Source organism: Passer domesticus, chromosome 23 (genome assembly GCF_036417665.1).
Source record: "Passer domesticus isolate bPasDom1 chromosome 23, bPasDom1.hap1, whole genome shotgun sequence".
NCBI classification, from domain to species: domain Eukaryota; kingdom Metazoa; phylum Chordata; class Aves; order Passeriformes; family Passeridae; genus Passer; species Passer domesticus.
Window position 1 is genome coordinate 7,782,261 of NC_087496.1, and position 26,062 is coordinate 7,808,322.

The window sequence follows — 26,062 nt, forward strand, 5'->3', positions numbered from 1 at the left end:
TTGGGAGAATCTTGCACTAGTTTCTCCAGCAAGTTGTGCAAGTCAAGGCAAATGGTGAAGTGCAGCTTTTGGTTCTGATGCGGAGCTGGAAGCGTGATCTGGTTCTCTCTATCTTACAAGCTGTTGTTGCTACTTGTATAATTCTGCAGAACTGCCAAATCCATCTTGGCAGCTCCCAGTGGATCCATTCCTGCTTTCCAGTCTCATTTATGGCACACATGGGTTGGCAGATACTTTGAATGTTCCCAAATCTTTTTCTTCCAGGACTCCTGCTGTGAAGGCAGATGTGCAGGACGCAGCCAGCGTAGATCAGCCGTTGCAGAAGCCACACGGGCAGTCTGCAGGGTAAGAGTTGAACAGACCTTTCTATGGGATTCTGCTCACTTGAGCTGAAGGACATTTGTTTGGAGAATGCAGGAAGTCTGGCATTCCTAGTTAAAACCCCTGGGGAGCTTTCGGTGGGGAATGTACAGTCACAATTTGATGCAATATGGAATCATTTTGCATTAAGCTGCATGTAGTTCTGGGAAGCTTAGTGCCTGCTGAGGAGATGCTCATTCAGCAGTGTCTGATTGTGTGCTGGCCTGCACTGTAATCCTGAGTGGGGCTGACACAGAGAGCAGGTCACAGGCTGTGTGGGATTAGGCTGCTGCCCACAGACTGATAGAGGCTGCAAAAAGAAATACTACTGAGTAGAATCTTTTTCCAACTGAATTGATACCAGAACACTTGACCTGGAAAAAGATTCTTGTATCTGTCTAAGACTACTGCTCAGGATTGGTGAGGAAATGAGGCAGGTTGTTAGCTATTTTATTCCATGTTCTCCTCCTTCCCTCCCAAGGCAACCGGCTGTGGTCCCAGAACCTCAATCAACACAGAACTCAATAAATGAGCAAGAAAATGCAGGTATGTCACTTCTTCAAAAACACCTAGTCTTGGAATTCTCCAGGACTGGGAAAGTGATGTTTGAAGATCTGATTTTTGTGTTTGTCATTCTGTCAGGAAAAGGTCAGAGCTATTAGCTTGTGTTACCCTTGCTATAAGGGCAGGAAAGGTTTGTTGGCTATTTGTAGATCTTGGACAAATAGTTTTGTCTCTGATTTTAGTTTGTGAGAATTTCAGCACTTGAGATTTCACACTCTTACTGCAACACTCTAGAATCTTTTTCTTGACTGAATTTGCTGGTGAAAAGGCAAGTTAGTAAGTTATTTTCAATCATGGAACACCAGGTGTAAAAATCATTGTTCTTTCCATTCCCATCTTCATGCTGGCTTCTGTCTTTTCTAGGCTCAAAAGCTCTTGAGGAAGAAGAGAGCACTTTCAGCTCCCCTCTTATGTTTTGGCTTCAGCAAGAACAAAAGAGGAAAGAGTGTCTTGGCGAAAAGAAACCAAAAAAAGGTTTGGTTTTTGAGATCTCTAGTGACGATGGTTTTCAGATCTGCGCAGAAAGCATTGAAGGTGAGAACCGTGCAGTGTTGGTTTTAGCTGTCCTTACTAGAAGTAAAATTATTACTTCTGACGACCTCTTATTTGCTTTATTTATAGATTTTTAAAAAATAAAGAGAAATCTCTTGGTTTAAAGCCCTAGAGCAATCCTAGTTCCTGATAATATCTGGATTCTATTATATTTTTATTTTGCAACATAATGTATTCAGTGACCCATTATATATATCACTGACCCATTTTGTTTTATCAATTGGCCAATGATGTTGAACTGTAGTTTGTCAAGAAACAGGCAGTGTGGATCACAGTGGAGTATGGGGTGTCCAGACTTTTCCTCCAGACCAATTGCTGAGCACCCTGCCTTATGCCAATGTGAATTTTCAAGAGGATGAAAGCAATTGGATCCAAGGATCTTAATTTATGGCCTGTGGAAAGTTGGAAACTTCATGTTCTCCAATTAGTTTATTTAAATGCAAGTATCCCAGCACTTGGATACCCTGTCACCATTTGTGATCTGTGTGTGTGCTGCAGATGCCTGGAAGTCACTGACTGACAAGGTGCAAGAGGCCCGCTCGAACGCCCGCCTGAAGCAGCTGTCCTTTGCAGGTAACAGCCTGTGCTGAGCACAGGAGAGCAAACAGATCTTTCTGTGAGGGTCTCAGACTCTTAATAGTTCCAGTTGAACTGCTGCAGGCTTTATGGAGGGTAATTTCTTCCCACTGGAGGGATTAGAAACTCTCACATAGAATGCAACAGCTAATACAGTGCTGCTGTGACATCTGTGTGATGTCCCAGCTCTTTTTGACAGGCTGCTGTATCTTCCTGCTCCAAGTCTGCACTGATAATTAGTGTTTGTTGTGCTCCATTTCTTGTTCCAGGTGTGAACGGTTTGAGGATGTTGGGGATTATCCATGATACTGTTGTGTTCCTGATAGAACAACTGTATGGAGCAAAGCACTGCCACAACTACAAGTTCAGATTTCACAAGCCAGAGGAGGCCAATGAACCTCCTTTGAACCCACACGGCTCTGCTCGGGCCGAAGTCCACCTGAGGCAAGTGTGAGCCTTGTCAGTTTTGGGTTAATGGCCCTTTGGCTCCATAGCTAGTGCTGTGGCAGGGCAGGAGCAGCAAATCTCTGCAGCACTAAAGCTCTCAGATAAATGTTAAAAACTGGCACATGACAATCAACCATGCAGCATCTTCGAATTCTGCACATTTTCCTGTGCCACTTTGTGGCCCTTTGCTTGGTTTAACAAAGCTTTCCTGGCTGGGGCTGTTACTGGAGGTTCTCAGAACCTGCTGTGTCTGCCCTGATGCAGAGGGCTTTAGGGGAGGGCAGAGTAGGGGAGGTGTGAGACAGTAAACATGCCAGACTGTTGTGGCAACCACGTTTATTTTCAGTCAGTAAACCAAACTCCCTGTGGTCTCTTTAAACTGCAGGAAATCTGCATTTGACATGTTTAATTTCTTGGCGTCTAAACACCGACAGCCACCAGAATACAACCCAAATGACGAGGAGGAAGAAGAAGTGCAGCTGAAATCAGCCCGGTATGCAGCAGGGCTTAAAGGTTCAAAGGGGAAAATGAGTGTTAAAATGAGCAGATTGCACTTAGTTAAGGGTTGTGTGCTTTGAGGGGTATTTAAACATTGAAAGCTGCCAAGCACTGCAAGACATAGAGGTGACTTCTGCAATAACAAGAGAAGTGACAGCTGAAGGTGACCACCAGACTGGTCTGCCTTCAACTGCTTCTTTTCCTTGCTAATGAAAACAATCTGATGAGAATTTGAGGAGGAAAGGGAGAAAGTTATCTTTTAGATACATATATATGGAAACACTGCACTTATTTTGATTGTGTTATGTGTAGGCTGCAGTGTCACAGTGTATTAACTACTCCATCTTGCAAAGTGCCTCAGATCATACATGGCCAGAGTCTCAAATACAGGTCATCACTTAGCAGTGCCTCTTTGTTCTAGGAGGGCAACCAGTATGGATCTGCCGATGCCCATGCGCTTCCGGCACTTGAAGAAGACCTCCAAGGAGGCAGTTGGTGTCTACAGGTATGGTTTTGCTCTGGTGCCATTGCCCATAGGATAGGGGAAGGTGGAAACTGGAAACCTTCTGTGGAGCCAGACTGCAAAATCGAGGAAAAAGCAGTCTTGAGGTTTTTTTTCCCTCTTCCTTCTCTCTGCCCAGGTTATGAATTTGAAAAGTAATCCTCAGCACAGACCACTTGCTCCTTGCTGGCTTTGCCTTGGCAATAGCTCAGATGTAGGCAGAGTGACCTGGTGTTCTTGTTAGTGTTCCCTTAGAGAAGGGTTAACGGTACGACAGTGGTCCTTGTCTCAGCCTGTTTTTTGCTGCCTTTACAATCTGATGTGCTTGAGCTTTGCTTGTCTTGTTTGAAATAATTCACTTTTCTTATTGCATTTCAGGTCTCCTATCCATGGCCGGGGTCTGTTCTGCAAAAGGAACATCGATGCAGGTGAGATGGTGATCGAATATTCAGGCAATGTCATTCGCTCCATCCTCACTGACAAACGAGAGAAATACTACGACAGTAAGGTGAGTTTTGGGCTTTTGCAGATGTTCTTAAAGAGTTTGGGAGAGCTAGAAAGTGGCTGTGAAGGTAGGACAGGCCTATATGAAAATTCTGTGGGGACATCTCAAATTGTGCTTGCTGACTTCTTGGGTTATTCTCATTCTAGCTGGAGCTTTAGAGGCACTTTTCTTTCCCTTCTGTGGTCTGGGCAGGGTCTCAGATCAGTCTCAGTGAGCGTGGGGATGAAATGATTCAGGCAGGGGTGTGTGAGAGTGGCTGCAGACACTCCCCCAGAGCTGGGCTGTGTGCTGGGGCGGCTGTGCTGCCCTGCCTGCACTGACCCTCCTCTGTCCCCCCTGCCCAGGGCATCGGGTGCTACATGTTCCGCATCGACGACTCCGAGGTGGTGGACGCCACCATGCACGGCAACGCGGCCCGCTTCATCAACCACTCCTGCGAGCCCAACTGCTACTCCCGGGTCATCAACATCGATGGCCAGAAACACATTGTCATCTTTGCCATGCGCAAAATCTACCGAGGGGAAGAGCTCACCTATGACTATAAGTTCCCCATTGAAGACGCCAGCAACAAACTGCCCTGTAACTGCGGTGCCAAGAAGTGCAGGAAGTTTTTAAACTAGAACTTCCGTCAGCTGCAAGTGAGCCCTGCAGGGCCTGGGGTGAACCAAAGCTTCGAGTGAGCCCCTCCCGGCCACTCGGACGGGACAGAGAGGCCGGCAGCAGGAGTGAAGATGGACTGGGCTCAGGGACCTGAGACTGGCGGCTGTGTTTGTCCGAGTCCACATCTTCATGTCTCGCATGTGCACACTCACCCTTGTGAGAGACATGGGCGGCTGGAGAAGATCCTCAGCATGGTTATGTTTTTGCTATTCTCATTTCCCCCCGCCCCCATATTTGTTTCTCAGTGTGGGGCTAATGAGTGGGAGAGGAGAGGGGAGGTCACCCCAGGCCCGGGCACAGGGCAGCAGTTGTGGGTCGTGTCCCTCTCTGTCTCCTGACCAGAGCTCTCCTTCCTAGGGCTGAGTCAGTGGTTGGGTAGTGCAGCGTTTGAGCTTGCCTCCTGGGGAGAAGGTCTGTGCCTCGCAGCAGCCCCTGGGGACTGCATGTGTGTGGAACACTATGTGTGAGTGGGAGTAGGTGTGCGGGGGGCTGGCTTGGCTGCTCGTGAGGAGGGCAGAAAAGAGCAGCCCACAACTAGACACAAGAAGAGTTAGGCTGACAGATTGCTCTGAAATTCCTGCCTAAGAGCAGGGGAACTGCTGGCATTCTTTGGCAAAGAGGGGTTGTGCCAGCAGTTGGGGCACTGTAAATCTTTGCCAGCAAAGGCTCCCATTCACCAACACTCCCTCTGTGGCCATGTGGGAGGGAAGTGGTCCTCTGGGTCCTGTCTCCAGCAGCTGGCTTCCTCCTGTGTCCAGCGAGCTCCTGGTGCAGCCAGTGGTGTCTCGAGGAACCCGACAGAGGTTTCCAGAGGGAGGAGGGGAGCGTGAGCCAGCCCGGCCTTGGCCGCGCACCGTTTAGAGCAGGAGCTGGGAGGGACTGAGGCACCCACGCTGCTCTGCCGTGCCAGTGTCCCAGCCTGTGGGGCTGGCAGGAGAGTGGCCCTGCTGCCAGGTGCCTGTCACGGTCACTTGTCTGGGTGTAGTCATGATGTGTTCCCCAGAAGACACAGAAGGACACCAAAACGGAGCCAAAGTTCTCCGCAAAGGCCAGGCCAACGCATAGGAAGCACGGGAGGCATGGGCACAGGGGATGAGGAGCCAGGCCAGCCCGAGCAGGTTGAGGGACACCACTGTCCTGGTTGGAGCAGTGGGAGTCCTCCTCCCATGGGGTCTGCCCTGTGCCTCAGAGCAAAACCAGAGAGAGACAAATGAGAGACCCAAGCCTGACAGTGACAACATTGGATTCTGCTCTGTTCTGTTTACAGTTTAGTATTTAAGGTTTTATAAATGTAAATATATTTTGTATATTTTTCTATGAGAAGCACTTCATAGGGGAAAGCACTTATGACGAGGCTTTTTACAGTGGTATTATCCTAATTTAAGAGAATCTCTTTTTAATGATTTTTTTATTTTCATAGGATGGTTCTAGGAAATACCTGGCTGGACACAGTCTGAGCCTTTCTCCAGTGGGGGGGTTGCTTTAGTTTTGTTTTCTACTCTTGTTCTGCCTTTTTGACTTCAGTAACTGTCTCCGGGAGGGTTGACTGGACCTTAAACTGTATTTGCCCATAAGGATGGGGGCAGGAGGGAGAGCTGCCCAGCATGGTATGAGTTTTGCTCTGTGGGAGGACAGTGTGTGACTCGGGCAGATAGTTTGATTCTGCCTTATCCGTGCTGGTATCCTGCAAGGGTTTAAAAAGGAAAAGCAGGCAGGATGAGACCTGACCCTCAACACCTCTTTGCTGGGAGGCCAGTCTGAGACACACACCTCCTGCCACAGTCTGTCCTTCAAAGGCAGATGGGTTTTCCTGTGCAGAAGGGAAAGCAGAAGGCGCCCTCGCTTTTCCGAGCTTTCCTGGTGGTTGCAGTTGTTGCAGGAGCCACTCTTCCCGGAGCTGGTGTGTCCGAGGGCTGCTCTGAACCAGCACTGGCAGTTGGTGGGGACGGGGCCGGGAGTGCCTGCTGACTCCCCGGGTCTCTGAGGGGCATCCCCCATCCACGCCTCTCTGGTCTTGAGGCTTCTTCCTCTGCCCTGAGAAGGAAAAGCAGCGCTTGGAGGTTCAGAACCTGCCGATTTCCTTTTGTTATTGCACTGTGTGAGGATAATTTGTTGGTAACTGTTGAAAGCAAAGTCACGTTGAGGCTGCATTTGTTACTGAGATGATTTGATGCACTGACAGTTTGGGAACGCACATACTTCGAGGAGCCCAGAGAGTGCCCACCCAGGGGACCTGGGCCCCGCGGCCCGGAGCACAGCTGCTCTTGGCCCTTTTCCTTCCGTTTCTGACGCGGGGCGGGGGCATAGCCCTCGCCGTGGCAAAGCTCCTGAATTTATCCCAGAGCTCAGCTACGCTTCCTCACCCCCGCGCTGCTGCCGCCTCCCGATTCCCTGGCTGCAGGAGGAGGTTCCACCGGGAGCGCTGCCCAGAGCCACCCCGGGCCGGGAGCGGTGGGAAGGAGGGTCGAGGGGAGCGCCGTGCCTCACGAGTCCCAGGACCCAAGTGCCAGGCACCCTCCTCCCGCCGGGCCCAGCCGAGCCAGCGGGCTGCCCGCTTTGCTGCTATTCCCGATGCGGCTGCCTCGGCAGGAGCCGCTGTGGCCAGTGAAACTGTCTGTACCCCCGGGGAGCTGCAGCCCGGGCTCGTGGGGCAGCAGGGCTGGGGCAGCCTGGGCAGCTGAGCCTGCCCGCCCTCAGCCCGGGCTGGCCAGGAGCACCCCGCTCCCCGTGTATGAATGTATATTTTATAAGGACTGACGCAGATCATGGTATCTGAAAATACTAAAAAAAGGAACCTTAGGGCGTTTTTGGGTTTTTTTTGTACAAACCGACATGTTTTTTTTTTAAAGGAGAAGCGGGTCATTGCAAAGGGCTGGGTATCTTTTTTTTTTCTGGTTTTCTTTCATTTCAAAGCAATACCAAGTTCTTTAGCAGGACGGTCTGTGCAGAATCATGCCATTCACCCATACACTGGTCCACTCTCAACACTTGCAAATTTTTTTATAACTATAAATACAATATATATAGGAACTAATATAGTAATGCACCGTGTAATGAAGCCTAGTTCAGTATCGGTTCATGGCTTTTAATTCTCTTTAACACTATAGATAAGGATTGTGTTACAGTTGCTCACAGCTCCAGGAAAGCCTTGCTGCTCATTCCCCACTGGCAGCCAGGGCCGGCAGCTGGGAGCGGGTGGTTTGGCCTTTCCTGGCCCTTCTTGTTACAGTCAGTACTTGTACAACTTGGTTTCTTCCTTTCCTTCCTCTCGTTTTGGTTATGAATGTTGGGGTACCACCTACATATAGGGAAAAATGTGCTCTGTGCTTTCCTGGTATCTTTTTAACAAGGTACAGTAGCTTCGTCTATCGGCCGAGAACTATACTTGTGGTGTTTCTTTTATTGAACTTACAGTCTCTTTAGTAACTACAGGTAGGTGAATAATTGTTTCAAAAAAAAAAAAAGAAAAAAAAAAGCTCTGCAAAGGCAAGGTTATGTTCTAGAAATACATTTCTTGACAACTTATCATGTATAACAAAACTTTTTTTTTTCTTGTGTTCTTCCAATCTACTGGTTGTTTGTTTTTTTTGGTTTATTTGGCTTTGATTTTTTGGGTTTTTTTAAAAAAAGAGGAAACGTGTCTAAAGTACATCAGTGTTAACTCCCTGCCACAGGGAAGAAGGAAATACTTTAATAGTTTAAAAAAATGCTGAAAGCTCTGCAAAAGACTGAATGTAAAAATAAAAAGTGTACATAGTTGTAAAAAAAAAAAGGAGTTTTTAAACATGTTTATTTTCTATGCACTTTTTTTTATTTAAGTGATAGTTTAATTAATAAACATGTCAAGTTTATTGCTGCAGAGGGCTCTCTCCATTTCTTCTTGAGAACTGAGAAGCTGCTCCTTCTCCAGGACACTCCCAAGGCGTGGGAGCCCCTGGCCAGCAGCAGGGGCTGCACAGGGGGTTCAGTGAGTGGGGGTCACCTTGTGCCACTGCTGGGGGCCCTGGCCAGGCGGCGGGGCCTCACGCCCAGGCTGCCATAGGATGAGGCAGGGTGAACATTAACTGGGCCGTGGCCGCCTGCTTGTGCCCTGTCACGGGCCTCAGTGACACAGCAGCATGGCCACGGCCAACGACAGGGCTGTCCTGCAGACCATCTTTAACCCCAGCACCCCTTTTGGGGACATCCCAGGGCTGGATGAGGAGGAGGAGGATGTCCAGGACGAACGTGAGTGATGCTGCATCGGGTTCTGGCTGGCGTTGCCAGCAGGGTCCCCACGGGGCAAGCAGGTGGGCAGGGAAGGAGGCTCTGCAGGCTGGGAGCAGTGCCTGCTTGAGGCTGGACATCAGCACCCTGCCTTGTGTCTGCTCCTTCTGGACAGGGAGTGTAGGGTGGCAGCGGGACTGGGCCCCGTGGGTCGCCCTGGTGCCTCCCCTTCCCAGTCACGGTCTCCCGTTTACACTGCAACAGTGGAAGCTTTTCCCTTGGAGCTGCTGGATCAAGTCCGGGAGCTGGAGCTGCAGGGGGTTTCTGCGGCGGAGTCCGGAGACCTAAGCACGGCCCTGGAGCGGTTCAGCGAGGCCATCCGCCTGCTGCCCGAGCGCGCCTCGGGCTACAACAACCGGGCGCAAGCGCTCCGCCTGCGCGGAGACGTGGCAGGTGAGCGGCGCGGGCGCGGCTGCTCCGCGGCAACCCCCAGCCCCTACCAACGCCTCCCCTCGTCGCCAGGTGCCCTGCAGGACCTGGACGCTGCCATACGGCTGAGCCGCGGCCGCGGGCGGGCCGCCTGCCAGAGCTTCGTGCAGCGCGGCCTCATCCACCGGCTGCAGGCGCGGGACGAGGAGGCGCGGCGGGACCTGGAGCGCGCGGCGCGCCTGGGCAGCGCCTTCGCCCGGCAGCAGCTCCGGCTCCTCAACCCCTACTCCGCGCTCTGCAACCAGATGCTCGGCCAGATGCTGGCCCGGCTGCGCAACCCCGACGGAAGCGGAAGCGACTGAGACGGGCAGGAATGGGCCGGGCAGCGAGTGGGCTGAGTGCCGCCGTGCTCCAGACCTGTCCTGGTGGCCAGAAAAGGTCCACCTCAGGTGCCAGAGATCCTGCTCCTCCTCCTGGCTAACAGCCAGGGCCTGGAAAGTACCAAAGCATCTTGCTGTGTCTGTCTCGCTATGCTCCACCCCGAATAAAGCTCCCTCTGTTCCCAGCGCCCGGGCTCTGCTTGTGACACTGCAGGTGTGATTCCCAGCCCGCTGAGATGGGTGCCGCGGTGGGTGCAAGGCCGGGCTCTCCTCCTTGCGGAGGGGAGATGGGAGGCGCGGGGATGCGCATCCCCCGTCCCGGCCGGGCAGCTCGGGCCGCTCGCAAGCGGCGGGACCGACCCGCGGCTGCGCGCAGCGACCGCGCCCGGGGACGGCGGCGGGGCCCGGCCCGAGGCGGGGATGAGCGCTCGCAGCCGGGCTGGGGCCCGCCCCTGCGCCGCATGCACTGCCCTGCGTGCCGGGCCGGGCGCAGAGCCGCACTGCAGACCGGGCTGGACACGGCAGCAGCGATGCTGCAGGTAAGGTGCAGCTGGGCCGCATCCTCCCACCCTGCTGGGGCCCAGCGTGCCGGACGCCCCCACGGCCCTGCTCTAGCTGCCTCTCTCCTAGCGCTGAGCACGGCTGATGTAACATGGGGAGTCCCAGCGGCTGGCCGGGGGCTGCCCCTGCCCTCCTGCTGCTCCTGCTGCTCAGCCTCCTGGCGCTCTGCTTGGCAGGTGAGGCTGTGGTGGGGGCCGGTGCATGACTGCCAGAGCAGGAGCCCTGCCACAGCTCTGATGGGCGGTGGGCTCTCCGGCAGCACTGGAGGAACTGGAGCCCAGCAGTGGCAGGCAGCCGCGAACAGTGTGCACCCTGCAGGAGGGGGAGAGTCGTATCTTCACCTGCTGGGCTCCCCGGCCAGCCCCCGGTGCCACACTGGCCTGGTACCTCAACGGTGAGAGACAGGAAGTCAACCTCTCGACTGCAGACACTGCCAGCGTCCTCACCCTCACCGGCCAGCGCTCCGACCACCAGCTCAACTGCTCCCTGACCCTCCCGACCTCCAGTGAGACCTACAACACCTCCATCCTTCTCAATGTGCAGTGTAAGGTCCGCGGTGCCGGCCTGCTCCAGACTGGGATGTGGGGAGGGCGTGTGGGGCTCCCATCCAGCTCGGGCAGGACCATAACCTGCACCCATCACAGCCATAGCAGGGCAGCATCTTGTCAGCCCTGTGCAAACGAGGTAGACAAGTGCTCCTGGACCCAGGCGAGACAAATCCTGCTCGAGCCGTGCTGTCCCCATCTCACTGCCTGTTTTTTACCCAGATAAGCCAGAGGTCCTGCAGGAAGGTGCTCACCACCAGCAGGTTGAGGGCGCTGGCCTTCTCCTGGTGCTCTTTGTGCTGGTGCAAGCCAACCCGCCTGCCAGCACCACCTGGGTGGATCAGGATGGGCATGTGATGGCCAACACCTCCAAGTTTCTCCTCCTGGGTACCACAAGCTACCCAGGGCTGGCCAACCACTCACTCCACATCCATCTCAGCTGCACAGCTGGAAACCTCTCCATCAGTGCAGCCAACAGTGTGGCCATCACCACTGCCTCCCTCCTGCCCACAGGTAACTGCTGAGGGGTGGGCATGGTGCAGTGGCCCCCTGGAAGGATGCTGAGGGGTCTGCACTGCCGGTGCAGGTCTGCTGGATGCCCGTGTGGAGCTGCCTGTCCTGGGTGTTGCCGTTGGAGCAGCCCTGGCTCTATCTGCCCTGCTCAGCCTGGGCTCCTGTGCTGCCTGCCTGGCATGCCGCTTGCCCAAGCTTGCGCGAGGTCCAGGGCAAGCAGGAGGGAACAGCCTGCCCAGCCAGTGCTCCCACTGCAGCAGCTCTGAGCCCCCGCAGCCCCAGGGCACACGTCTGCCCCGCCAGACCCAGTCCCTGCCACCCAACCTGCGCCTCAGTGACCTTGCACAGGAAGATGGAGGTAAAACCCTGATGTGCCAGTGCAGCGAGACATGTGGGGCCCCAGGTCCTGCTGGGTGAGGGATAGGTGTCCTGGCTCCCATTCCTTTGCTTCCCTGCAGCTTCCCCCAAGGACGCAGGAGCCAGTGCTAAGGGAGAACAACGTGCCCTGCTGGGACTGGAAAACTCCCTGGTCCTCAGCAGGCTTGGTAAGGGGAGCAGGTGGGCAAGCAGCCCTGAAAGATGTGTTGTGGGACATGGAGCTCCGTGGCTGCCCCAACAGGCAATGAGTTCTTTGTCCTGCAGGTTTTGTCCAGCTCCCAATGTCTGGGCGCATCTACAAAGTGCCCAGCACGAGCAGTGATGAGATCTGGCTGTGAGCTGCAGCGTGGTGCCCGTGGGCCAGGGCTGCCTGCACCAGGCACGTGCCAGCCCTGGGGCTGGGCAGCTGAGGGTGCCAGGAAGGCTGTGATGGGAAGCAGCAGCTGACCAGCCCCAGCTCTGTGCTGTGCAGGGCTTGGGAGCTGCACTGTCAGCCAAGGCATGGTTTTATGTAGCCCTGAACTTTACCAATATTTTGTTATAATCAAAATGCATCAAAACTGTTCCTAGCCAGGCTCCAGTACTGTGATTCCTCTTGGGGCAAAGCCAAGCACCAGCTTTGCTTTAGCAGTCTGTGACTCGCTGCATGATCCTCTTTGCCCCTGTGCCTGCTGCTGTGGCAGACAGGTGGGATGTCAGGGGAGCAGGGGCTGAGGAGAGCCCTCCCAACAGCAATAAACTGAATTCAATCATCTCTGTGGTGCTGCACAGGTTATTTCTGCTTGACAGGACCTAAGGGACTGTTCTCAACAGGAAAGGGGGTTCAATAATAAGGAGCAGAGGAGATTCAAGATCTCCAGATCAGAGCTTGCAACACCCCAAGCAGATCTGAGTGTTGTCTGTGGAATTCATTCCTGTTTGCTCCAGCCCTTATAGTGTGTGCTCAAGGAGCCTCTGCTCTGCAGCACCTGTGGCACAGAGAGCCTGACACTGGGAAAGGCTGGTTTAATGCTGAACTCCTTGGGAACAAGACAAAAATGGAGCCATTAGGCAGCTTCTGAAACAAATATGATGAGTCAAGCCCTACTCCCTAACACAGAACAGCCCAGCAATGTCTCTAAGATCAGAGAGGCTTCTGATTTGCTGTGTGGTATCTCCCAACCTGCTCTGGGCACACCTCAGAGTCCAGTGGCAGACAGTGATCCAGGAGATGAGGCTTTAATGTGAAGCATCAATTAAAGCTCAACACCTCTGCCTCCGCTGCTTGTGAGGGTGGGTTGGACGGTGGGCTCCTGCCCTTCTGCCCATCAGCCAGGGGCTTGAAGTGCTGCAGGGAAAAGAACATGCAAATATTTGAGTCCCACTGCTCAGAGCACACTCATGCATCTGAATGTGCTGGCCACACCGTGAGTTGTGTGCTCAGCAGCCAGCCCAAGGAGATGCATTCTGGCTTGTGTTGGCCTGTTGAACAATATGGCAGCTCAGCCCAGAGTGCAGCCTAGCTCCCTGTGTCAGGCAGAGGCACCAGGGAGAGGATCTGCTGAGAACGTGTTCTCTGGGGCCCACCAGTCCTTTGCACACTCCCACTGCCATCACAAAGCCAAATGTGAAGGGAGCAGCTGTGAGTGCTGCTGGCTGGGTGAGCAGCACAGGGGGGAGCTGCATACCTGCGAGTTCTTGAACTCCAAGAAGAGGGAGAAGAGCACATGCAGAGGGTGGATCCGGCTCTTGTACACGGGGATGTCCAGAATGGCTGCAGGTGAGATCAGAGCGTGTGAGGGCACCTGGTCTGCCCTGCCCCACACACAGCACTGGCAGGAGGGGCTGAGCTCCCACCACCTGGGGCTGCACGCACCAAAGACTGCAGACCCCTGCAGCACAAGAGCCCACCTCCCACTGAAGCAGCAGGGGCTGAGCCTGCAGCTAAGGCTCCCTCGCTTTCAGTGAGAGTGCCAGGCCCGTGTCACACTGTGTCACACTGTGTCACAGCACACCTCCCCAGCTCAGTCACACTGTGTCACAGCACACCTCCCCAGCTCGGTCACACTGTGTCACAGCACACCTCCCCAGCTCGGTCACACTGTGTCACAGCCTCTGTCCCCAGCTCGGTCACACTGTGTCACAGCCTCCCTCCCCAGCTCGGTCACACAGTGTCACAGCACACCTCCCCAGCTCAGTCACACAGTGTCACAGCCTCCCTCCCCAGCTCGGTCACACTGTGTCACAGCCTCTGTCCCCAGCTCGGTCACACTGTGTCACAGCCTCCCTCCCCAGCTCGGTCACTCTGTGTCACAGCCTCCCTCCCCAGCTCACCGCAGATCATGTCGATGTACTCGGCAAGGTCACAGCTCATCTCTGCGCTCGGAAGACCCACCTGTAACACACAGGGCTGTCAGATCTGCTCCTGCACGAGCCTGGCAGCAAACAGAGGCCACAGGGGCAGCAGCTGGGAATTCCAGTGCTGGGCTGCTCCCCAGCCTCTGCCAAGGCGGAGTCGTGAGGAGGAACAAGCCCCAGAGGACTGGGCTGTGGGATGGAGCAGGCAGCCAGCTTTCATGGGAGGTGGTTTCTAAGACCAAGTGCTGAGCTGACTACTGGTCACCCACGGACCAGTAAATACCTTTCCCAGGAGCTCCTCGAATTCTGGTGACCACTCCTGCATCAGGGTCTCGATGTCAGGCATTGGCCTGCCAGGGAAGATTGGAACATCAGCTTCAGGATCACACACAACCTTCCCCTGCCAACATCAGGGCTCACCTGGAGTAATGGACTGTGGCAGGAGGCTTGCAGCGATGCAGTTCACTAATACTTTCAATCCAGCTCTCAATGGCTTTAGGGTTCTGTTCTGCATTCTCCAAACTCTTCACTTTTATTTGCTGCTAAAAACACAAATATAAACCTGGAAGTGTTTCATGGTGTTTTTTGGGAAAGCTGCATTCACTTCTGGTGAACCTGGCCTTCTCTCTTTCCCAGCTGCAGTTTACCAATGGATTTCTGCAGGCAGAATGCCAACTAAAATGGGTATGAGCAACCAAAAGGACATAAAGCATCACCTGAAGTGAACAGACCCAGAGTTCATATCAAGACTTGGCTGAAGCAAGGGTCAGATCCACTGCAGTTTAAAACTATGGATTAAAGCAAAAGGTCTGGTTTTGCTGCTTTTAAAGCCAACTTCTCAGCTGTAAGAGTAAAATGCCAAGGTTTTACTCCAGGAAACGTGCAGCCAGTGTGACCTCCCTGTCTGACTCACTGTGATGTTGTGCTGCTTGGAGTTCTCTGTCAGCCAAAGGGAGAGCACAGTGGGATCTGACTGCTTGGTTGAGGGCTCATCCAGGACCAGCAGGCCAAGGTTGTCAGGCTTGCCATCGGGACGAGGAACCTGCAGGAAAACAGAGCCTGCTCTCCGTGGGTCCAGGGCAGGTGCTTCCTGTGGGCTCCCTCACATGTGCATTCTAAGTACAGCGCTGCCTGAAAAGCACACGGTGATGCTGAAGGAAAACCCAGGCTTTCCCCCAGGTTACCCAGGTGCTGTCTGGGAGGTGACCAAGCCACCAGTGCAGTTTGTCGGATCCCCAGGCTGCACAGCCTGCCTGCCTACGTGCTCTGAGTTCTGTTTTGCTTTGTGGGCAGGAAGGAGAGAGGAGCCTGAAGAAACTGTACCTTTAGGAATGCATCGATGTCTCCAACAGCAGGAATAAAGTCTGGAATAAAAGGCTGCAGCTTGTGCTCAATCTCTATTGTTTTGGGAGTGTACCTGGAAAAAAACACCACCACAGCATAGGTGACTAGAAACTGTGCTGCAACAACTGACACAAAGGAGAGCCAAGAGCAGGCTGAAACCCTTCCACTCACCTGTTGATGTATTCAAAGAGATCTTTGATTTCAGAAGACACTTGCAGGTAGTCAAAATCTGCTGGATTGAAGTCACTAAAAGAAGGAAGAGAGTAGAGGGAGATTAGCATGTGGCAAGTTCTGTACAAGAGAAACCAGACCCCGGCTGGGGCAGGCAAACGTGGGAAGCTGAACCACCAGGCAGTAAGTCCTCTCTGGAAAGCACTTCTAGCACAGGGAAAGCATTATTGGGCCTCATTTTGCTTTGGATCTGCTGGCCAAGAAAAGCACCTGAGTGATGGACATCTGAGATCACACAGGGCTAAGGGGGCTAAGTGCTCTGCACAAAGGCAGCAATAGGACAGCAATTAGGGGGTCAGCAGTAGCTTTGAAGCTCTAAACGATTGGAAAAGGAGAAGAATGATGAGGATCTGAGTGACATATTTGAGATGGTCCTTCCCTTTTCTGGAGTTCTCCTGCCAGCCCGGCCTGGCTTACACCTTGGATCATTCCAGCTGTGCCTCTCCTGGGCACAGCAAACAAGCCCGGCACCGGTTCAGAGCAGGAGAACCACAGCCCTGAAGCATCGGGGACGAGGAGCTGCCTGTCCCGACGCCCACCGAACACCGCTCACCCCTCCAGCGCGGCCCCGTGCTCCTCCGAGTCCTCCTCCGAGTCGCTCTCCGAGGAATCTTCCTCCGAGTCCTCATCGTCCTCGTCGTCCTCCTCGCTGAAGGCGGCCGGGCCGGGGAGCCGTGCCTCGTCCTGGGCGAGAGCGGTGTCTCAGGGCTGTCCCGCTCCCGCCCGCCGCTCCCCGCCCCGCCCGGGCCGTACCTTCCCTCGGCCGCCGCCGCTGCCGGCCCCGCGGCAGTCCCGCGGGCGGCCCGCGGGCCCGGGCTCGGCGCCGGGCAGCTCCAGGCTCTCGTCGTACGGCTGGTTCTCCACGGGCCGCGGCTGCGCCCCCGCCGAGCTCAGCGGCGAGGCCGGGGCGCGCATCCCCCGCCGGCGTGCGCCGTGCCCGCCTCGGCCCGCGGGACCCCCGTGTCCCCCCGTGTCCCGCTGTGTCCCGGTAGCCCCGTGTCCCGTTCTGTCCCGTGTCCCGTTGTGTCCCGGTGTGTCCCGGTGTGTCCCGGTGTGTCCCCCCGTGTCCCGGTAGCCCCGTGTCCCGTTCTGTCCCGTGTCCCGCTGTGTCCCGGTGTGTCCCCCGGTGTCCCGGTGTGTCCCAGTGTGTCCCCCCATGTGTCCCGTTCTGTCCCGTGTCCCGCTGTGTCCCGCTGTGTCCCGGTGTGCCCCAGTGTGTCCCGGTGTGTCCCGGTAGCCCCGTGTCCCACCTGGGCCCGCCCCGCTCCCCGCCGTAGCCCCGTGTCCCGTTGTGTCCCGTGTCCCGTGTCCCGGTGTGCCCCGGTGTGTCCCCCCGTGTCCCGGTGTGTCCCGCTGTGTCCCGGTGTGTCCCGGTGTGTCCCGCTGTGTCCCGCTGTGTCCCGTGTCCCACCTGGGCCCGCCCCGCTCCCCGCCGTAGCCCCGTGCCCCGTTCTGTCCCGTGTCCCGGTCTGTCCCCCCGTGTCCCCCCGTGTCCCCCCGTGTCCCGGTGTGTCCCGTGTCCCACCTGGGCCCGCCCCGCTTCCCGCCGTAGCCCCGTGTCCCGTTGTGTCCCGTGCCCCGGTGTGTCCCAGTGTGTCCCCCCGTGTCCCGGTGTGCCCCGGTGTGTCCCGGTAGCCCCGTGTCCCACCTGGGCCCGCCCCGCTCCCCGCCGTAGCCCCGTGTCCCGGTGTGTCCCCCCGTGTCCCGGTGTGTCCCGGTGTGTCCCAGTGTGTCCCCCCGTGTCCCGGTGTGTCCCGGTGTGTCCCGGTAGCCCCGTGTCCCACCTGGGCCCGCCCCGCTTCCCGCCGCTCCGCCGCCGCCGCCGTCGCCATGGCGACCCCGCCCTCAGCGGCGCGGCCGCGCGCGCCCCCTGGCGGCCGGGAGGCGGCGGCGCCCCGCCCCGCCGTGACGGCAGTTCCGGGTGCGGACGTGGCGCGGCGCCGCCATCTTGCGGGGCGGCCCGGGCAGCGGAGGGAGCGGAGGGAGCGCAGGGCCCGAGCGCGGATCCCGCCGCCGCTGCCGCTGCTATGGTAAGAAGAGGGCCCGTCCGCCGCGGGCAGCGCGGGGCCCGGGACAGCCCCCGGGGCAGCCCCCGCGCTCGGCGCGGCCGCCCGGCCTGTGCGCAGGCCGGCGCTGGAGCCCGCGGCCTGGTGGGACGGAGCGCGGCGCTGCCGCCCCGGGCCGGGCCGGGCCCCTGGGGGCGGCGGGGACGCGGCACTTCTCTCTGGTGGCTCGGAGCCTCACGCTGCTCCGGTGCACGTTCGGGCTGCCAGGAGCGAGCGGCCTGGCGGTGCCCCGCTGCTCCCCCGTGGCACCCTGTGTCTCAGCGCTCTCCGGCTCCCTGCGTCCGTCACGGCGGCGTTTGGGATGGCACAGACCCGCACACAGCTCCGGCGGAGCTAAGCCGTGCCCCAGGTGCGGCAGGGATCAGTGCTGCCGCGTTTCAGGGTTTCTGATACTTTCTGTCAATAAGAGCAGTTGCGGATTTAAAAGATCCCAAGCGCGGAACAGAATTATCCTGACAAAGGGAATTAATATCTGTGAGAGAGAAATACGGGGAGGAAGTCTGGGCAGACTGGGAGGTGGAGAAAGTGCAGCTGGTGAGTGCTTTCCTGCCTGTGGTGTGATAACGCCTGCGAGCTGCCCGGGAGTCGGAGCAGGGCTTCCTTAACCTGTGTGTGGCTGCAGGCTGGGGCAGCCCGATGGAAAAGTCGATAACCCGGAGCCTCCCTAGCGCTCCCAGGGGTTGTGCACCTCGGTGTGTGTGAAATCAGCAGTGATCATTTGCCTGACAGAGGCAGGGAGAGCTCTCGGGATTATGTTGGGCCAGGATGTGAAACAGAGAGGGAGCAAAAGCAGAGATGTCTCTGCTCGTGACGTAGTTCATTTCCTGCACGGGGGTCTCGTTTGAGGGAGGCTGTGCAGGTGACGTGCGGTGGGGACAGAAGCTGTCCGTGGGCTCGGGGCCCTGCTGACACGCTGCTCTGCTGCAGGTGCTGTTGGCAGCTGCCGTGTGCACGAAGGCAGGGAAGGCCATCGTGTCGCGGCAGTTCGTGGAGATGACGCGCACCCGCATCGAGGGGCTGCTGGCAGCCTTCCCCAAGCTGATGAACACGGGGAAGCAGCACACCTTCGTGGAGACGGAGAGCGTGCGCTACGTCTACCAGCCCATGGAGAAGCTCTACATGGTGCTGATTACCACCAAAAACAGCAACATCCTGGAAGACCTGGAAACACTCCGACTCTTCTCCAGAGTGGTAAGGACTCTGCACTCCGTGGCACAGCCCAGAACGGGGCTGTTGTGAGGGATCTGGTTCTCAGCTGGTGCAGGAGCACTGCTGCCTCCACTTGGCAGGTCTGTGTTCCAGAGCTTCCCTTCCTGGCTGGGCAGAAAGCTCTGAGCTTCTCGTGGTAGTTTTTAACTCCACATAAAAAAAAAATCATCAGTTGTACTTCACCTGGTGAGACCGAAGGGCTGACTGCAGTTTAGTTTAGTTCTTTGTAGTGCGTGGTTGTTACACTGCTATGCAGGGATCCTGAAGCAGCAAGTTTGTGTCTTCACACAGCCAAAGGATTTTCAGGAAATTCACTGGCCCCAGCATGCAGTTGGGTTCCTTTGAATTAGTGTTATGAGGAAGCTGAGAGGTTCTATATGGATTTTGATGTAGAAAAACTAACAGTGGCAGAACTTCATCTTGTTTATTGACAATGTAATGGTATGAAAAGCAGTGTAAAGCTGTGCTGGGCTTGGGTCTGGCACAGTTGTGACCCCTGGGATGGTAGAAAGAAAGAGTTTACATGGAACTGTTTTAAACTCCTTTAAAATGTTCTCCCTTTTCTAGATCCCTGAATATTGTCGAGCTCTGGAAGAGAATGAGATCTCAGAACACTGCTTCGACCTAATCTTTGCCTTTGATGAAATTGTTGCCCTGGGCTACCGTGAGAATGTAAATCTGGCACAAATTCGGACCTTCACCGAGATGGACTCACATGAGGAAAAGGTGTTTCGGGCAGTCAGAGAGGTGAGCAGGGACACCTGCAGTCCTGACACGGGGTCCCCTGTCTGAGAAACACCACTTCTGCTATACACTTTGGCAGGCCATGCAGTTATTTAGCTTTTCTGCGGGCTAAATGCTCACGTCTTGTTTCCTTTTTCTTGGGCAGCTGCCCTTGGTTCCTGTGCAGGGCAGGGCTGGGGTTGCAGAGCTGCAGCAGCCTCTCCTCTCTCCCCTCAGACCCAGGAGCGTGAGGCCAAAGCCGAGATGCGGCGCAAAGCGAAGGAGCTGCAGCAGGCCAGGCGGGATGCAGAGAGGCACGGCAAGAAGGCGCCGGGCTTCGGGGGCTTCGGCAGCTCGGCCGTGTCGGGGGGCGTGACAGCCATGATCACAGAGACCATCATCGAGACCGAGAAGCCCAAAGTGGCACCGGCTCCAGCCAGGTAGGGGGGCAGCAGGAGGCACGCGTTGGAGTCAGTGCTGGCTCAAACCGCGTGCCCGGAGGGTCTAACGTGAGTTCTTCATCTGTGTGAGTATTGGGGACCATTTGTGCCACATTCCCCAGCAGCACCCTGTGTCTCTTTGGATTCTTGGATGAACAGTGGGCTTTCATTTTGTGTGGGAAAAAGAGGTCCCAGCTCCTGGTAATGCATGGAACTATATCTGAATCTAAATTATAACTTGGCACCCTGCACATAAGATGATCAGTTCCATGCACATTCTCCCCCAAAAAGGCTGCTGAGTTGAATGCTCTGTTGTTGGGATGGTCAAGTTGCAGTATTTGAAGGTAACTGGGAAGGGAGAACCCGTTGCTATCAGCTGACTTGGAGATTATTACACATTTTATTTAGGCCTTCAGGTCCCAGTAAAGCCTTGAAACTCGGCGCTAAAGGGAAGGAGGTGGACAACTTCGTGGACAAGCTGAAATCGGAAGGAGAAAATATCATGACTTCTGTAGGCAAACGCTCTGCAGAAGCAGCCAAAGTTCTCACTTCTCCCATTAACATGGAGAGGTGAGTGCTGCCCTTGCTTTGGAAGCAGTCTCCTCGCGGCTCTGCCTGCATGTGGCCTTGGGAGAGAACTTCCCTGCTCTTCTTTGGCTTTTTCCTGGATTTTCTTACCTTGTAATTATAACACTTGGCCAAAATCTGGGAAAGCATGTCAGCAAAAAAGCAGATAGTTAAGAGGATGCATAACCAAACTAGCTAAAATGGGCTGTCCATCCATTGTTGAGCTGAGGTTGGGAATTTTCCTGTGCTTTTTTCCTTGCACCATTTTCCCTGTTTCCCAGCCTTATTGCTGCTCAGGATGGAGGCGTTCATGGTTCATTTTACACACAGCAATTGAGAACCTTTTAATACCCTGAGCCATGCACTGCAGCCTGTCAGAGGGGATTTGAGTGACCAGCTTGTCAAGATGCTGCATCCCTGCCATTTAACTGGGCTCCCATCCCCTGCAGACCCATATGCATGGATCCTGCTTCCCCTGAGTTCACTGTCAGAGCAGTATTAGCCCCCACTGTACCAGCCATGCTGTTTGGGAACCCCTGCTCAGTACACACAGCCTGTCCTTACTGAGCAGTGATCTCTGTTGTCTGGGAGATGCCAAGAGTGCAGGACTTGAGGTTTTTCCTCTGTCTGTCTAGCGTGCACATGAAAATAGAGGAGAAAATCTCCCTGACTTGTGGCCGTGACGGAGGGTTGCAGAACATGGAGCTTCATGGCATGATCATGCTGCACATCTCTGATGAAAAGTTTGCACGGATTCGCCTGCATGTAGAAAATGAAGACAAGAGGGGAGTGCAGCTACAGGTAAAGCCTGTTTGGAGTCTCATGCTGTTGAAGATGTTTTTGCTGCTTTCCAGGGTAAAAACAATGGAAATACTCAAGTATGTTTCTGTCCTGTGTTCTCATTTAAGCATTCTCAGCAAATGCATTGGAAATGGGAGTAGTCAGTGCAGGTATTAGCAGAAGTGCAGGGCCAGTCATGCTCAAGGGATTAAAGTTCACTGGAGAAATGCAGTCTTGGTTGCTGTCCTGCCCTCAGAGCCTTATCTGCCCAGCAGTGCACCTTGGCATGCCAGGTGACCTCACTTGGACTTTGCAGCAGCCTGGTGCGTTGCTCAGTGCCTGTTGTGTGGTGTCAGCTGCAGCTGTGGAGTGGAAATGAGATAACAAACTTCCTGTGCCAATGGGGAATTAATTTATTCTCTTGGAAGTTGTTTCTGTCTGAGGTCGCTTGTCCTGTCGCTGCTGTACCTGGGATGCTTGCTGAAGCACTTGATGGCACTCAGCAGTTGCAGCCCAGAAGGTTCTTGGCAGATTGATCCTTCCCTTTCTCCCTCTCATGTGACCTTAGGGATCCCTGGAGGTGGAGCTGCTTTGACACACTCTGGCTCACCCCTCGCGAGGGACTCGTCTGCGCATCATGGCTGTCTGCAAGCCCACTTCCTTCCAGTGCAGCCCATGAGTGGGTTGCTGACAGCACTGCCACAGGCGGTGCCTCAGGTGCAAGATGAGACCAAACCCTTTGCTGACCCCTGTCTTTCTAGTGCAGCTTGAACAGGGACTTGCAAAAATCCTCTGCTTCTAAAAAGCTGCTCACACTTGAGGTTGTGAAGAGAGTTTGGCCACTGACACATACATGCATTAAGGTTGCTGAGGGGAGAGAGTAGTGTTATGTTGTCAGGCTGTTTTTCCCAACAGCATTAGACTGATTTTTCTTGAAGTGTCTGCTGTAAGTGCTCAGGCTGGTCTTTGACTTACAGTTGTTCTGTAGATAGCAGCCTGCATTGCTTGGGTATCTGGTGCAGGTGCTTGTGAGAAAGACAGTGGTGGGGATCCTTCTTGTCAGATTAGCATTTTTAGAAGGAATCCCAGGTTGATAAGCAATTGTGCTTCAGATGGGCTTCTGAGCCAGGAGGAAGCCTGATGTGTGTTTTGTCAAAGCAAGCACTGGAATGTGTAGGCCTGTCCTGGTAGAACCTGCATTACCTCTGCTTCTGTCCCTGGGCTTACACCTACAGTCTGGGCATGTGTTCCTCTTTCAGACTCACCCAAACGTGGACAAGAAGCTCTTCACTACAGAGTCACAGATCGGTTTGAAGAACCCAGAGAAGTCATTCCCTATTAACAGTGATGTGGGTGTGCTGAAGTGGAGGTTGCAGACCACAGAAGAGTCCTTCATTCCACTGACAAGTGAGTGCAAGTCTGGGGGCTTGGGCAGAAGGAGCTGGTGATTGTCCATGAGCTGCTGGTAGCCACCTTGCAGCAGCTGCGCCGCCTGGAGCTTGGCATGTTGTGAGACCTTGGAGATACTGTGTGTATCTGTTGGATAGTGCCTGTCCTCGACAGTGTGTGTTTTCTGTAACACCTCAAGGGAAAATAGAGAGCTTTTCTTAAAGTCAGCTTGAGGGTGACTCCACTGGGCATTTTGAAGTGCATCATCTTGTGAAAGCCTGTTCCACATGAAAGGCCTGCGTGGTTCACATACTGTCTCTGTTTCCTCAGTTAACTGCTGGCCATCAGAGAGTGGGAACAGTTGTGATGTTAACATTGAATATGAGTTGCAGGAGGAGAGCCTAGAGCTGAATGATGTGATCATCACCATCCCCCTGCCGTAAGTCATGCTCCTTATCACGCAGCACTAATGAGTCCCATCACCTCCTTCCCCTCCCTGTTTTGTGGATCTGGCCAAGCCAGTGCATGTTAAAGGCATTTGCTTAGCTCTGTGCAGGGAAGTTACTGTCACTTCTCGTTGCCTGCTCTAGGTCTGGTGTTGGTGCCCCAGTGATTGGGGAGATTGATGGTGAGTATCGCCACGACAGCCGGAGAAACCTCCTTGAGTGGTGCCTGCCGGTGATAGATGCCAAAAACAAGAGCGGTAGCCTGGAGTTCAGCATAGCAGGGCAGCCAAACGACTTCTTCCCAGTGCAGGTCTCCTTCATCTCCAAAAAGAACTATTGCAACATACAGGTATGGTCACTGCTTATGCCCCACAGGTGGGATGTCACCCTTGCCTCGGTCCCCGGCTGGCTGACACTGGCTGTGCTGCAGGGAGACCGTGCTGTCCCACTGGCCATGGCTAAAGGGTTGCCATTAACCTGCCTCTGAGACAGCTGGATTTGGGAGTACCAGCAGACAGCACTGGCAGCTGACGCTTCATGGAGTTTGCCTGAAGTTTCAGTTGTGTCTTCAAGTCTCTGGGTAGTGATTAATTCCCCTCAAACTTTGGTGGAAAATACATCAGCCTTGTAGCCAAAACACTGCTTGGCATACAGCTGTCTGTCTCCACTGAGGTGTAGCCAGTGGCTGCCACTTTGCTCCTCAGCAGAGACACAGTTACTACAGAAAATCACTCAGGGATCCTGGGAACAAAGATCTTTGTTTCAGGGCTGAGCTGTGGTTTAAGGGGCAGCAGGTTGGTTGTGCTCTCATGGCCATCATGGCATTGGGAAGCATGCTGCACTAAGGGAGTGATGTTCAGTGCTGAGCTAATGTTGCCTGTTGTCTCCACAGGTTACCAAAGTGACCCAGGTAGACGGGAACAGCCCTGTAAGGTTTTCTACTGAAACCACCTTCCTGGTGGACAAGTACGAAATCCTGTAATGCCAGACTTGGTGACGCACAATGGAAGAAATTTTTAAATTAAAAAAAACGAGGCCGACGTTTATTCTGAATGTTGGGAACGCCACAGCCCCCTCTGCTAAGATGCGTGGCTCTGTCTGCCATCTACAGTGTTCCGGGGCCACAGACATTTTTTGCAGAGAAGTGACGTGCTCATGGGGGGAAAGGCCACAAATTTCTTTGGCAGATTTTTACCGACTGGCAGAAAAGCAAGATCTCCGCAAAGAGCCTGACTTGGACATGCTCCCACCACCCCGAGATGCCCGGAGCGCAGCCCAGAGCCGACCAGACATCATTCTCTCCTGAAGCATCACGTGCTGTTCTGTTGTTGGTGCTGCCATTTTAATTTCTCCTTGGCCTCTGGTTCTCGTGCGTGGGGCCACCTGCTGCTCCTGAGCCTTCCATCTGGTGGAAGCTGAGCAAGTTCACCTTGGCCTCAGAGGTGGGGGTCATGGCAGGGGCACGGGGTGGGGAAGAGGGACCCGGGGGTTCAGTCCTTTTGCCCCACACAGTTCCTCCAGCTCTGCTGTGTGGCAGTGGCCCAGCTCCAGGTGTTCCTGCTGCAGTGGGGAGAGTGTCCAAAGGGGGCTGTGTCCTCCCTGTCTTCCACAGCTGTTCTCAGGCCAGGCTTTGGAGGAAGTTTATTTAGGTTAGAACCAGCTGTATATCCTTTGCAAGGCCATTTTGGTGTCTGGGGAGGCTGAGGGCTTTGCCTGCCTGGGTGAAAGGAGCTGTGGAGCCTGGTTGACTTACTTGGCCTGCGTGTCAGGATCTGTCTCAAACCAGTGTTGGTTCAGCACTGGCAGGTGTGGGAGAAGGAAATGCTGGTTTCCAGGTAATATGGGGGCTGATCCGAGCCATTTTTCCTACTGCTGCCTCACTAGCGTTTTTTGCTTCATCTCAGAGACCTGTGCTCCCCTCACAACTCATCTCACCTGCATGGCTGGGGCATGTAGTGAGTGTCACCTGCCCCTGGGCACACCTCACCTCTGCAGCCAGAGGGCTCCAGTGCAGGTGGAAGGCAACGGCCCTAAAACTGTGTGTACTGTGCTCTGTGAGAGACAGCCAGCCTGTCACGGGCCCCCGGGGTCCTCTGCCAAAGAAGTTTGTGGTCTCTCCTCTGCTGGCAGCACCTGAGAGGAAATCAACCCTGGTCCTGTCCTGAGAGGGCAAGCCCTCTCCCCTAGCAAAGTAGGCAATGAATCCCATTAACCCAGTCCTGTTCCAGAGCTGCTTGTCTGTATGATTTTTAAAATGGAGTCAAAGTTAGTTTCAAGCATCCAAGGAGCTTTTTTTTTTCCCCTTACATTCATTGGAGGGTGATATTTAAACCGAGCCGAGGTCCCCACTTTTTGTAACCCTGTATGATCCTGGCCTAGGGAATAGAGCACATTCCAGTGTACACAGAGAATTCTGAGTCTTTAATCAAATAAAGTACTGTTAAAGGAGCTGGCTGGGGGTCGTGAGGTCCTTCCGGAGCCGGGGCCGGTCAGGCCCGGCGGGGGCGGGCCGTGCCGGCCCCGTTGGGGCGGGGACGCGGCCGGGCCCGCGGTGCTGGAGGGGCAGCGGCGGCGGAGCTCGGCAGGGCTGTGCGGCCGGGGGAGCCGAGGTGAGCAGCCGCTGGCAGGGTGGGACACCCCCCAGTTTGTGCCCAGGCAGCCGCTGCCCTGGGGGAGCCTGTGGGGCTGGGTCGGTGTCCTGTAACGCCAGGAGTGCCTGGTGCTTCAGAGGCAGCTTTGGGATGTGCTGGGGGCAAGAGAAAGCTCGGCCGCCTTGGCCTGTGCTGGGGCTGGGTGTGGGACATGCTGGGGGTCCCTGGGGTACCTTGGGAGGGGTGCAAGGAAGGATCTGCAG

At 55.0% G+C, this 26,062-nt stretch overlaps 5 protein-coding genes across 9 annotated transcripts in view; 4 read left to right on the top strand and 1 right to left on the bottom strand.

Moving 5' to 3' along the window:
- KMT2A (lysine methyltransferase 2A) overlaps positions 1 to 8,515 on the top strand; it is a 41,533-nt gene extending 33,018 nt beyond the window's left edge. For all 3 annotated transcript variants that reach the window (XM_064397983.1, XM_064397984.1, XM_064397985.1), the window contains exons 28-36: positions 265 to 345; positions 842 to 906; positions 1,288 to 1,458; positions 1,975 to 2,049; positions 2,322 to 2,496; positions 2,885 to 2,992; positions 3,419 to 3,502; positions 3,878 to 4,007; positions 4,349 to 8,515. In XM_064397983.1, the coding sequence (XP_064254053.1) occupies positions 265 to 345; positions 842 to 906; positions 1,288 to 1,458; positions 1,975 to 2,049; positions 2,322 to 2,496; positions 2,885 to 2,992; positions 3,419 to 3,502; positions 3,878 to 4,007; positions 4,349 to 4,624 (1,165 nt within the window). In that variant the 3' untranslated portion in view covers positions 4,625 to 8,515. The remainder of the gene's footprint in view (positions 1 to 264; positions 346 to 841; positions 907 to 1,287; positions 1,459 to 1,974; positions 2,050 to 2,321; positions 2,497 to 2,884; positions 2,993 to 3,418; positions 3,503 to 3,877; positions 4,008 to 4,348) is intronic.
- A 237-nt stretch (positions 8,516 to 8,752) lies between these two features.
- On the top strand, positions 8,753 to 9,865 carry TTC36 (tetratricopeptide repeat domain 36). 2 transcript variants are annotated; one of them, XM_064397990.1, is made up of 3 exons: positions 8,753 to 8,891; positions 9,135 to 9,323; positions 9,393 to 9,865. In XM_064397990.1, exons 1-3 carry the CDS (start codon positions 8,783 to 8,785, stop codon positions 9,659 to 9,661), a joined length of 567 nt encoding a protein of 188 aa, XP_064254060.1. In that variant the 5' UTR covers positions 8,753 to 8,782; the 3' UTR covers positions 9,662 to 9,865. The 2 variants fall into 2 exon arrangements, with proteins under 2 accessions (XP_064254060.1, XP_064254059.1); XM_064397989.1 differs by having other exon boundaries at positions 9,135 to 9,865.
- Positions 9,866 to 9,886: 21 nt separating this feature from the next.
- Positions 9,887 to 12,428, top strand: TMEM25 (transmembrane protein 25). 2 transcript variants are annotated; one of them, XM_064397987.1, is made up of 6 exons: positions 9,887 to 10,218; positions 10,559 to 10,784; positions 11,008 to 11,298; positions 11,372 to 11,656; positions 11,757 to 11,843; positions 11,941 to 12,428. In XM_064397987.1, exons 1-6 carry the CDS (start codon positions 9,916 to 9,918, stop codon positions 12,012 to 12,014), a joined length of 1,266 nt encoding a protein of 421 aa, XP_064254057.1. In that variant the 5' UTR covers positions 9,887 to 9,915; the 3' UTR covers positions 12,015 to 12,428. The 2 variants fall into 2 exon arrangements, with proteins under 2 accessions (XP_064254057.1, XP_064254056.1); XM_064397986.1 differs by having other exon boundaries at positions 11,757 to 12,428.
- A 236-nt stretch (positions 12,429 to 12,664) lies between these two features.
- Positions 12,665 to 17,452, bottom strand: IFT46 (intraflagellar transport 46). Its single transcript, XM_064397988.1, has 11 exons — positions 17,373 to 17,452; positions 16,342 to 16,461; positions 16,142 to 16,272; positions 15,529 to 15,603; positions 15,337 to 15,430; positions 14,927 to 15,055; positions 14,434 to 14,555; positions 14,297 to 14,363; positions 13,990 to 14,050; positions 13,344 to 13,429; positions 12,665 to 13,003 (listed from the first exon to the last, which is right to left on the bottom strand). Exons 1-11 carry the CDS (start codon positions 17,418 to 17,420, stop codon positions 12,908 to 12,910), a joined length of 1,029 nt encoding a protein of 342 aa, XP_064254058.1. The 5' UTR covers positions 17,421 to 17,452; the 3' UTR covers positions 12,665 to 12,907.
- Positions 17,453 to 17,529: 77 nt separating this feature from the next.
- Positions 17,530 to 25,656, top strand: ARCN1 (archain 1). Its single transcript, XM_064397822.1, has 10 exons — positions 17,530 to 17,618; positions 18,582 to 18,845; positions 19,431 to 19,610; positions 19,824 to 20,026; positions 20,435 to 20,596; positions 21,229 to 21,394; positions 22,633 to 22,780; positions 23,093 to 23,201; positions 23,353 to 23,557; positions 24,101 to 25,656. Exons 1-10 carry the CDS (start codon positions 17,616 to 17,618, stop codon positions 24,188 to 24,190), a joined length of 1,530 nt encoding a protein of 509 aa, XP_064253892.1. The 5' UTR covers positions 17,530 to 17,615; the 3' UTR covers positions 24,191 to 25,656.
- The last annotated feature ends 406 nt before the right edge of the window (positions 25,657 to 26,062 follow it).

Excerpts from the sequence above, each read along its gene's own strand:
- TTC36 (XM_064397989.1), top strand. The coding sequence starts at position 8,783 with ATGGCCACGGCCAACGACAGGGCTGTCCTGCAGACCATCTTTAACCCC. Across the intron at positions 8,892-9,134 it reads GGAGGATGTCCAGGACGAAC|TGGAAGCTTTTCCCTTGGAG; the intron begins GTGAGTGATGCT and ends ACACTGCAACAG.
- TMEM25 (XM_064397986.1), top strand. The coding sequence starts at position 9,916 with ATGGGTGCCGCGGTGGGTGCAAGGCCGGGCTCTCCTCCTTGCGGAGGG. Across the intron at positions 10,785-11,007 it reads CATCCTTCTCAATGTGCAGT|ATAAGCCAGAGGTCCTGCAG; the intron begins GTAAGGTCCGCG and ends TTTTTTACCCAG. Across the intron at positions 11,299-11,371 it reads TGCCTCCCTCCTGCCCACAG|GTCTGCTGGATGCCCGTGTG; the intron begins GTAACTGCTGAG and ends CTGCCGGTGCAG.
- IFT46 (XM_064397988.1), bottom strand. The coding sequence starts at position 17,420 with ATGGCGACGGCGGCGGCGGCGGAGCGGCGGGAAGCGGGGCGGGCCCAG. Across the intron at positions 16,273-16,341 it reads GCGGCGGCGGCCGAGGGAAG|GACGAGGCACGGCTCCCCGG; the intron begins GTACGGCCCGGG and ends GCTCTCGCCCAG. Across the intron at positions 14,051-14,296 it reads TCGAGGAGCTCCTGGGAAAG|GTGGGTCTTCCGAGCGCAGA; the intron begins GTATTTACTGGT and ends TGTGTGTTACAG.
- ARCN1 (XM_064397822.1), top strand. Across the intron at positions 18,846-19,430 it reads TCCGACTCTTCTCCAGAGTG|ATCCCTGAATATTGTCGAGC; the intron begins GTAAGGACTCTG and ends TCCCTTTTCTAG. Across the intron at positions 21,395-22,632 it reads AGAGGGGAGTGCAGCTACAG|ACTCACCCAAACGTGGACAA; the intron begins GTAAAGCCTGTT and ends TTCCTCTTTCAG.